At 47.5% G+C, this 10,852-nt stretch overlaps 1 protein-coding gene across 1 annotated transcript; it reads right to left on the bottom strand.

The window, feature by feature from the left end:
• Window positions 1-1,106: 1,106 nt before the first annotated feature.
• PPP1R15B (protein phosphatase 1 regulatory subunit 15B) lies at window positions 1,107-9,067 on the bottom strand. Its single transcript, XM_038379976.2, has 2 exons — window positions 7,181-9,067; window positions 1,107-2,082 (listed from the first exon to the last, which is right to left on the bottom strand). Exons 1-2 carry the CDS (start codon window positions 8,759-8,761, stop codon window positions 1,876-1,878), a joined length of 1,788 nt encoding a protein of 595 aa, XP_038235904.1. The 5' UTR covers window positions 8,762-9,067; the 3' UTR covers window positions 1,107-1,875.
• Window positions 9,068-10,852: the final 1,785 nt, after the last annotated feature.

The following is a 10,852-nucleotide window of genomic DNA, read 5'->3' as shown; positions in this document are numbered from 1 at the left end:
AATACCAAAAGAAGTTGGGAAAATGACAGACAACTGAACTGCTGCAACTACCAATTCAAACTTTAAATCAGAACTGTAATCATTGGGTTTTGAACCCTATAAATATTTCAGATTCTTGTTTTTTCAAAAGTGCAAAATTCCAACTTCATAGCCACTCTTCTCCTACATATGGCAGACGGAGGCACACAGAGACACAGCAGAGAGAGAAGCAGGGTAGCCCTTCTCCCTCCTGGGCTTCTCATGGACCAGGGGGGATAGGGGTGGGTGGCATGGGCATCCTCAGATGTCCTTCCCTCCTCAGCAGTCCCCCTCCCCCCCCCATGGGTGGCCATGGGCCACCTCAGCCCACACAAGTCTTTGGGCCGCACAAGTCTTTGAACCACTGTCTTCCCTGGGCCACAAAGCTCAGAGCACGCTAGGTACTTGGCTCCTGGCTGAGGGAAACTGTTCCAATCCCTTGTGGTACTCTCCCTTGCCGCTTCCAACCTATGGGGTAGGCAGGCAGCGACTGACAGCACACGGAGTGGAGCCTGGCACCCACCAGCCAGCTCTGCGTGACCTCGGGGGGCATCGGCCCAGAAGGCCCGCTGAGAAAGTGCTGCTATGGCCTTGCCCTCTCCCAGGGATCCAGGGTTTCACTCTGTTCCCAGCATGCCTGGGAGGCAGACATGACTGGGGCCAGTGACTTTTTCCCTCCCCTCGTGCACCATCCCAGCCACACACCTGCATTGAATTCCACCCCCCCCCCCGGTCCAGGGTCAGTTGCCCAGCCCAGTCCTGTCGCTCCCTGCACACCGCATTAATGACCCTTCATTAAGTTCACCTATGGAAACCTGGTTACAACTTTTACTTCCCCTAGATAGTCAAGTTTGACCATCTTCTCGGCACTCCACCAGGGCCATGACTGACCCTGACAGGGCCAATCCGAGGACCTCACTAAACCATCCAATCGGTAGTAGCGACAGATGGTGTGTACAAAAGGCATTTATGGACTGTATTTTACCTAAACAGTTGAGATACAAACTGCTTTAAGAGCAATACAATTACACCACTCTTATTCTTCAAGTTGAAGAAGGTATTTTTTGTTTCCATATCAAAACTGGACATAATTAGGTATATTTTATTGGCTGATCATTATATTTGGAAGCAGTATTAAAGTTATGCTTAGCTCCCTGTTATAGGAACAGTAGGGTACCAAATTTAGGGGGCTAGAAAACATCAAACATTTGGTAATACACCTCTACCCCGATATAACGCGTTCCTCAGGAGCCAAAAAATCTTACCGTGTTATAGGCGAAACTGCATTATATCAAACTTGCTTTGGCCTCGAGCATTTCCGTTATTAATAGTCACTTCCCACCCCGACTGACCTCTCAGAACCCCGACCCATCCAACCCCCCCTGCTCCTTGTCCCTTGACTAACCCCTCCAGAAACCCCCCCTATCTAAGCCCCCCTGCTCCTTGTCCCGATCACCCCCTCCAGAGACCCGCCCCATCCCTAATCACTCCCAGGACCCCACCCCCACCCAACCCCCCGCTTCCTGTCCCGACTGCCCCACCCCCTATCCACACCCCCAACCCGACAGCCCCCCCGGGACTTCATGCCCTATACAATGCCCCCATTCCCCATCCCCTGACCGCCCTGCCCCCAGAACCTGCAAACCATCCAACCCCCCCCTGCTTCCTGACCACCCCCCGAGACCCTCTGCCCCTTATCCAACCCCTCTACCCCGGCCCAGCCTCCTTAACACGCCGCTCAGAGCTGCATGTCAGAGCCAGACACACGGACGTGCTAATCCACCAGAGTGCGCGGCCCCGCCCTCCAGAGCGCTGCTTTACTGCGTTGTATCTGAATTCATGTTATATTGGGTTGTGTTATATGGAAGTAGGGGTGTATATTTCCTGGAGTCTATTAAATATCCTCTGTCTATGTTCTATGGTTAAGCAGTATCCAATAGCATCTTCTGTTTCTTGAATTCGTTTCTGGAACCTGCATCCATCCCGTGCAAGTTCTTCCCAAGGTCCTTTCCGATCTTCTTCACTGCTTACATAATACTCAGTAACTTCTTCAAGGAATGTTACCTATAAGAGATAAGATATTTATTAAAGCAGGAGTGCTCCACCTTATTCTGAGGCCCTCCCCCCCAACATGCTATAAAAACCTCCATGGCCCATATGTGCCACAACTGTTTTTCTCCATATAAAAACCAGGACCAGCATTAGGGGATAGCAAGCAGGGCAACTGACCAGGGCCCCATGCCACCCAGGGCCCCGTGAAGCTAAGTTCCTCAGGTTTGGGCTTCAGCTCCTTGTGGTGGGGCTTTGGCTTTCTACCCTCGGCCCCAGCAAGTCTAATGCTGGCCCTACTCGGCAGACCCCCTGAAACCTGCTCATGGGCCCCCAGGGCACTCCGGACCCCTGGTTGAGAACCACTGTATTAAAGCACTGGACAATCATTTACGCAAAGCAATCTCATTCTTAATTAGTATTTGCAGTTACTGTTACCATATTTTGCCATGAGGGCTCTTAAATTAAGAGCTATTCCAAAAAACCTAATGAAAACGTAATTCAATGTTGACTGACTTGTGCAGTCTGAGTCTTTACACTAACATTTGATTATAACACAAGGTTGTAACATGCCCGTTTTTAAATGGGTGTATTTAACTTTCTCTTTACAAAGGTAAAAACAGGAGAACTTAGTTCCTGAAGCTTATTTAAGTTGTATACTGTTCTGAATAGACTGTATGGGTACCACAGTGTAAACAAAAGCCCCACGTCAATATGGAGGAGAGGATGTCATACAGTTTTTAAACTTAAGTGGCACTCATAGCTACATGGCTAGGACAACACATCAGTTATTTAGGACTCGCAGCAAATTCAGCATGTCTATTTAAATACCATGAACAGAGTTTTGAAATTACAGTAATGGTATTTTCAAATGTCACAACCCTAAGCTTCATGATGCAGCAAATAAATACATCTTTAAAGCTAAGACCAAACCTTTGACAGGCATGCTACTAAAACAGAGGCAGTATCCCCTTCCATAATGGTTATACAACATTTTCGTTACATTTAAAATTCAAACAAAATATTTGGAATCACAGGATTAGCTCATCACCTAGCCTAATACTATTTTAAAGTTTTAACTACTGTATTATCCTTCTGATCTAAGCTATTAATAGGATAAAGTGAATGCCATACTGTACTTTAAACTCAACATACAGTATCTAATTATGTACCTTTTCGTTTTGCTACGGTCAGTCTTTCAGATGCAATTTAAACCTGAAGCCCTGACTGTTTGTCATTAAAGATCCCATAGCAATGTTCAGAACAAGTATTAATTCCAGTTTCTTGGAAACACTCCACTTTGAACAATTAGCCCTGGTCTACACTACAAACTTATGTCAGTATAACGACATTACTCAGGTGTTGCAAATCCACATCCCCAAGTGAAACAGTTATACCGACCTAACTCCCAATGCTGACAATGCTACAATGATGGAAGGGCTTCTCCCATGGAGAAAAGTTACCACCTCTCAGGCACGTGCAGTACCTATATGCCAGTGGGAGAAGCTCTAGGCGCTGCAGCTGTGTCACTGCAGTGCTGTAAGTGTAGATATGCCCTTATATTCTGCAAAACATTCTCACTGAGAAGCTGTTCTTTGCATCTCTCTCCTCCCCCTCCGTCCCCCAAAAATGTTTGACTGACATAGTTACTATGGAATCCTTCAAGAGGAAAATAGCTTTTATAACTTAAAAAAAGGCACCACCTTTGGTGCCAGCATCTAGAGAAAGGCATTTCCAATGCAAATGGATTCTGTACTCAAATAAAACCACGAGAGGGGCAATGTGAGTCTGTTAGAATTTCCTTAACATTTTATAGGAGAAGGTTAACTTAAGCTGTATAAACTTGCTTACATTTTTTTAAAAGCTAGCCACTCAGCCAAGAAGCACTTCATTTACAACATCAAAGTCATCCAGCCTTTTGCCAATTGCAGGTTAAAGTAATGTAAATGCAGAAATTGCCTAGAATAATTTTTTGTACCTCTTAAAATTACATACTTCGTAACAGGAACAGCCATCAGTGGCAGCCTCCAGCATAGCTACACTAGGGAGTTATCCCAGTTCAAACAGGCAAAGAGGCTATATGCACTTATCCCTGCTTGAAACAGGAGTAAAGCACACTGGTGCAGGCTGCAGCTTTGCCTTACACTGGGCATTTACTCTGATGGTGCCAAAGATTGAAATCCCCAGTGTGCACAAGCCTTAGTTTTACACTTCAAGACTACTTCCAGGAGGTTTCAGTTACCACTGCCACCCTCACCCCACCCCTGTGTACACTTTGAGCACTGGCAGTGAGGAAGATAAAGCTTCTACATAGTGACCTACTGGGTATTTATCAAAGGGATCATACAAGGACTGATCCAAAAGAGTCAGTCTTAAAACTAGTCCAGAAACTCCGTTTTAGCTTTAATTCCCCATTGGAAGTCAAGTCCTTAGTTAATTCAACATAGTGTGTTAACAACAGATACCCTGTTCCCCTATAAATTAAAGGGTCTTCAAGTTTTTAAAACTTGAACAGGAAAATGAACACAATATTGTATGTTAAATTATTCAAGGTTGATTTGCACAATATAGTCTTGACTAAAATCCTGTCACTTTTTAGCAATCTTTGGGTAATAGACCAGCCATACCTAATTAAATATCTGCTTTCAAATAAACTGGATAGTTACATCAGCCTCTCCCTTTGTGGCCTACTAATTTCATCCCCTTTACATCAGTCTACGACATGCCCTTGGGTACAATTAACAACTTTTGTAATATCAAGCTAGATATTGCATACAGATCATTGTCCATTCACTGTTACTAGGAAGGGTTACGTAAAGGGTTTGAAAATTACTGTATCTAAATTACCACTGCAAACAAGTGAAATAGAAAGGTGGTCCTAAAAATTCAAGTTTCATGCACCCCAATAAAATGTTTTTAAAAGCCTTCATCTGACATGCAGCAAGATACTGAAGTTAAAAGAATAAGTATAGGAACCTTTATATAAGTGCACTATGTGGCTCTTTAGAATGCCTACACAAAGCCAAAAAAATAAAGTATAATCCAAGAACAGAAAGTAATTATCTACTGGAGTTGATTCGCACATAACTATACTGAAACTAAAAGTTGCTACTATATGAAAAGCTGCAATATCCACTAGCCACTTTGTATGTGCATGTGCTATGCAGTATATGTGCATACACTTTAAAACTAAACCCTTCAGGTGAGAGTCCGACCTTTGTCTAAAACATTGTCCATTATGAAGTGTTACGTATACTTTCAACATTACATGATGTGCACTTCGCATCAAATGGTTGCTTCTAAAATGAGTCACTTTCTAGAATTTTTTTTCAGTCTCATGTCTTCACTGTTTCCACAAAACAGAATGAAAAGCTATTCAGTGTTAAATTTGCATTTTAAGTTTTTAATGTTAATTTGTTGCTGCAACTCTGCTAATTTTTTAAAAATGCAGTTATACCTAATTTGAAGAGTTTCAAATGATGAAGTGGGAATTTTCAGTGAAATCCTAAGAGACCTGGATTTTTGACATATACACATGTACCCCAAGTGACTGTAGGGAAATTCATCTTCACAACAATTCACCAGTGCCTGCCCCAGGTCAGCTGACTGTCAAATTGCTAAGTAAGTGTTCAGGCTCAGACAGGAGCCAGAGCTTTGGGACCTGAGATGACCCCAGCCAAGCCAGAGTAAGCCACAGCTCTGCCTTGGGTCTTTTATTCGAGTGTTGACATACCATTAGGGGCTCCTTCAAACTCACCTAGTACACAAGATCAACATCCATCTAGTAAGCCGACTCCTCAGAGATTTGGTAGCAAAACCAGTGAACCCATACACAGATCTCCACACTTGTCTATATGTATTTAGAACTATTGTGTTAAAATATTTTAACTAATTCCTTGGATTACTATAAGGATACTTCAGTCTCACTAGTAAGAATTGTTTCTATCATTTAAACTCAATAGAAGAAGTGTTATGATGCATTTTTAAAAGACTTATATAAAACTCCCCACTGTATTTTCCACTGAATGTATCCGATGAAGTGAGCTGTAGCTCACTAAAGCTTAGACTAACAAATTTATTTGAGCATAAGGTGCCGCAAGTACTCCTTTTCTTTTTATAGTATTAAACAGTTTCCTCCCACTGCATGAGAAGTACAATTAAAATGACTATGTGCTCTTACAAAGACTAGTCTAATACAGTTACTTGGCTACAATCTGAAGAGAATTTCTGGGTAATTTATAAAATGCAAATATGGGCCTGACACAAATACAAACATTTGTATGTCACATAAAATTTTTTTTGTTAAGGAAAGATTAAAAGAAAACAGGGAATCTTTACTAAATCATTAATGCTTCCAGATGCTGTCAGAAGAAAAACAAACAGTAGACAGCATCAGAATGCATAAAGTGCAAGGAAACCCTGCTTTAAAATAAAAGTTAAATTCCAGAACTCAGAGGATTACGGAAACAAAACTTTAACTCACATCATACCAACACATCAAGTTTTTGATAAAATGGCAAACAGTGATGTACACTCAAATACTAATCGAGCAATTAGCTTCTAAGCTTGTTGGGGGAGGGACCATCTCTTGCTATGTGTAAGAGTCCTGCCACCACTGACTTCAAAAGGGCCAGAATATCTCCTATTGTGTTCACCTATTGTCCTAAGCAATGGACCCCTGATCCTGAGTGAGGTGCCTAGGCACTAAAGCAGAACCTCAGTTCAGAACACTAACTGACTGCTCAACCACACACCTCATTTGGAACCGGAAGTACACAATCAGGCAGCAGCAGAGACCAAAAAAGCATACACAGTGTTAAACAGAAGCTAGTAACAAAATAAAGGGCAAGTTTAAAAAAAGATTTGACAAGGTAAGAAAACTTTGTGCTTGTTTCATTTAACTTAAGATGTAAAAGCAGCATTTTTCTTCAGCACAGTAAAGTTTCAAAGCTATATTAAGTCAATGTTCAGTTGTAAACTTTTGAAAGAATAACGTTTTGTTCAGAGGTATGAACATTTCAGAGTTATGAATAACCTCCACTCCAAAGGTGTTAACTCTAAGGTTCAACTGTACCACATTACCAGTACATAAGTACATGAATATGAAATATACCTTTTTTCTCTTGGTACATGTATGTTTCTCTCCAAAAAGAATGCCATGCTGCACAATATCTGTGACCCCACAGTTATGGTTCTCCACTAGCTGCACCTGGCAGGTGAATAAGAGATTGCACTGAGAGCTGACCAAACACAGCCCTGATGCTCCTTCTAAGTCAGGCTTCCCTTTCTTTTTTGCAGTTTGAAATGGTGCCTTGAAATTGAAAGGGTTATAGGGATCATCTGAGTTACAGAATGAGTTCCAAAGTTTCAAATTATCTTCCTCATCTGCACTATTACACTCCCATTCATCATCCTCTTCAGAACCGAGGGCAGGAGAGCCAGGAAGGCTTTCGGCCCATGAAGAATCCTCCTCTACATATGACTCACCAGACAAAACCTTCTCTGAATTAACAGCAGTTCGAATGGCAGCTGTAAAGTTCTGAGGGTTGTAAGGATCCAAACTGCAGAAGGAGTTCCAGAGGTGCTGGCTCTCACTATCCTGGCTAGTAGAGTCTGAATCTGAGGGGGACCCCTCGCTATCAAACCCATCATCGTCATCATCATCATCCCCATCCCAGTCTTCCTCACTCTCTGAACTTTCCTCTCCACTGGAACTGCCCCTGATAATGTAGTCTATCAGTTTGTTAGCACAGGCAGGCCTGGATGACACCGGCAGGTCTTGCTCTCTATCGGAATCCTCATCTTCATCCTCTTCCGAGATGGGCGCTTCCTCAGTTGCCTCCTTCTCAGGACGCCATACTTCCTGCTCCAAGGGGCTGTCTCCAGCTTGCCCCACTATGCTGTGCTCAGGCAGTTCCTCAGGGCCTCTCAGCTCCCAGCCATCACCCTGCTGCTTTAGATCCTCTCGGCTGTTCCCCCTGTGCTGCTGTTCCTCCTCCAGGCTGTGGTAGCCATGGTCCGGGTCAGGCACGGCCAAGCAATTAGTCGCCAGCTGCTGCTGCTGGAGGAACTCCAGGCGCTTGGTGCGGAGGTGCTGGATTTCCGGCAGCCCCTCCCGCGATGGGGGTCCCCGCCAGCCGTCCGCGGGGAGCTCGGCGCTCAAGGGCTGGGGCAGGTGGCTGTTGTCGGTGAAGCAGGCTTGGCCGTAGCCGGACCCCAGACTGCCGCCGGGGCCCAGCATGTAGGAGACCAGGTCCACTTGCCGGACACTGAGCGGGGCCAGGCCGCTCCGCACCAGCCCAGCTCCCCACAGCGGCTGGGCAGGCTCCAGGCTACTCTTCCGGGGCATCTCCGGGGCGCCGTGCAGCTGCCCGTCGGCCCAACTCAGTGAGGCGCTGGCCTCGGACAGCAGCAGAAGATTCGCGGCCTGAGATGCCCCCGCGGGAGGCTCCCCCGCCGCGGGGCACAGGGCGCTGCTCAGCCCCTGGCCGGGCAGCAGCCGGTGGAGGAGCCCGGGCAGCGGGGAAAGCAGCTGCGAGAAGAGCCGCAGCCAGGAAAAGGGGGCGCTGAGCTGGGGCTGGGCCGCGACGTCTGGAGCCGGGGGACAGGGGCCGGGCTTCAGCCAGGTGAGTCCTAACCAGGAGCTGGCCTGGCCGAGCCCGGGGCTCGCCTGCTCCCGCTTCCTCGGCTCCATAGCGGGGCTCCTCAGCGCTCCCTGCGGCCCGGCCGCTTCTCCGGCGCCGGAATCCAGCTGCTGCCTGCGGAAGCTCGGGATCTCCTAGCGGCGTTGCGGTCTCCTCTCGGGCAGGGCTCCATAGTGCAGCGGGCCGGCAGTCCCCTCAGGCCAGCCCGGCCGGCCGCCTCGCCTGAAGCAGCGAGAGCAAAATGGCGTCGGAGCCGCGAGAGCGACGGTTAAACCGCCCACCCGGCGCGAGACGCACACGAGCCTGTGAGGCGCGCGCCCGCGGCCAACTCCCATTGACCTGACAGGGCCCAGGCAGTCGCAGAGGGAAGAGCGGGCGGGGCCGTCCCGCAACATCCGGGCAACTGCGTCACCGCCCCCAGCCTGTGATTGGTTCCCGGCTGGATTGCCACCGCCCACCCGAGCTGCCGCCCGCCCGAGGTACCGCCCGCACCCTGCCGGAGAATTGCATCAGCCGCGGAGGAGAAAGGGGGAAGAGCGCATGCGCTGCACAGCCACCGCCCGTCACGCAAGGCCTTGCGGAGCCTGTTGCACGGCAGCGCCCCCTCTGGACGCCCTGGGGGAACTGCACCCCTCCTGCTGTCCTGCCTCCAGCGCCTCCTGGCTGCATCCCAGATTTCCTCCCCCCCCAGGCTCCACCTGCCTCTGGTTCCCCGGGGGCTGCTCTGCAAAGTGCCAGCTCCCCGTGCCTTCCCCCCCGCTCCACAACGCCCCCTTGCCTTGGGGGCAGCAGGGATGGCGAGGCACCGCTGTGGCGCTGACCACTCCTGCTCCGGGCCCAGCTTGGCTTCCCATAGCAGGGCCCTGTCCCACTGAGCTGGGGTTCCCTGTGCTCCTGGGAACCCCCCTCAAAAAGCAGGGCCTAGCACTCAACTTCCCATCCCCAGCTGCAGGCTCCAGAGCGAGGACTGGGGTTCCTTCCCCTGCAGCCAGTAATGGGGGCTGCAGGTAGCTGCTGCTGTAGGCAGGGTCTTCCTATATGTTCACCCCCTATGTTCCCCTGAGCCCAGGTTTCCAAGGCCCTTGCTACCCTCAACTCCCTGACCTCCATACTGGCAGCTACTCCATTGGCTTACCCCTGCAGGGGCTTCTCCACCAGTGACCATGGATTTAATACTTCATGAAGAGTATTATTTCATTTCCGCAGGCCTTCTTCTTGCTGCCACCCTACTAGATGTCTGACAAAGCCCTGGCTGCAATAGGGATCAGCTAGTATGTTACAGCAGCTCTGCCTTAGAGGATATGGCAGTGGAGCAAAACATTGGTGGTAGGAGTGGGTGGGTACCTTTCCTACATCTTGTTGCAGCATCCTTGCTCTCATGGAGGGGCAGCCACACAGGCAGGGAAACACTGTCCTAGAGGCTGCACTGCAGAACAGACTGGTAAACAGAATCTGCATTGTATCCTGCAATCCATTCTGCCCTCTCAGTTTAGAGATTCCAAACGACAAGACGTTCCTCTTCTTCTTTCTTGGGGAGTTTGTTCCAGAGACAATGAGGCCATTATTCCTAATATCCATCTTAAATTTTCCTTTTAATTTTATCGCATTTCTAATTACACCCCTTGTACTGTCCTGGTATCTTAGTGTTTTGCAACTCCTCTTAGACTTATGAGAACCTCCACCCGGAACCCATATTCTGCAGTTTGGCCAGGTTGTCTTAATTTAGTCCTTTTAATCTTTTATCGTAAGTCTACTGACTCCTTTATTTTTAGACATGGCTAAGAGGCAAAGAACAATTATGAAACGAAATAGCAAGTGTGGGGAAAAAAGCCTGTGGTAGGTACTGTTATCAGCTGGCATAGGGTGAGGCTGCTCTGCAAACAGTGATAAGAGACTGGTAACTACATTATCAAAGGGCACATTCACCAAGGTCACGGAGATTAGGGTGAGTAAGTTGCCAAAGGTCCACCCCACTCACTCACCCTTTTAGGACATAGCTGGTTAAAAGTAAAAGTGAAGAAATCTGGGAAAGGAGCAGATAACTTCATTGCAGCTTATTTAATTGGCTATTTGGTCTATCATAGTCATCCTAAGACTGGAATAGGGTGTCTTATGTAAAGCAGAAAATATTGTATACAAGG

The sequence above is a fragment of the Dermochelys coriacea genome, chromosome 21, assembly GCF_009764565.3.
Source record: "Dermochelys coriacea isolate rDerCor1 chromosome 21, rDerCor1.pri.v4, whole genome shotgun sequence".
NCBI classification, from domain to species: Eukaryota; Metazoa; Chordata; order Testudines; family Dermochelyidae; genus Dermochelys; species Dermochelys coriacea.
The sequence above is the reverse complement of the archived record's forward strand: the minus strand, read 5'-3'. Positions and strand labels throughout refer to the sequence as shown.

What these genes read in the sequence shown, in the direction of transcription:
- PPP1R15B (XM_038379976.2), bottom strand. Translation starts at nt 8,761, where the DNA reads ATGGAGCCGAGGAAGCGGGAGCAGGCGAGCCCCGGGCTCGGCCAGGCC. An exon ending in CATGTACCAAGAGAAAAAAG is followed by an intron (nt 2,083 to 7,180) that starts GTATATTTCATA and finishes TATCTCTTATAG; the next exon opens with GTAACATTCCTTGAAGAAGT.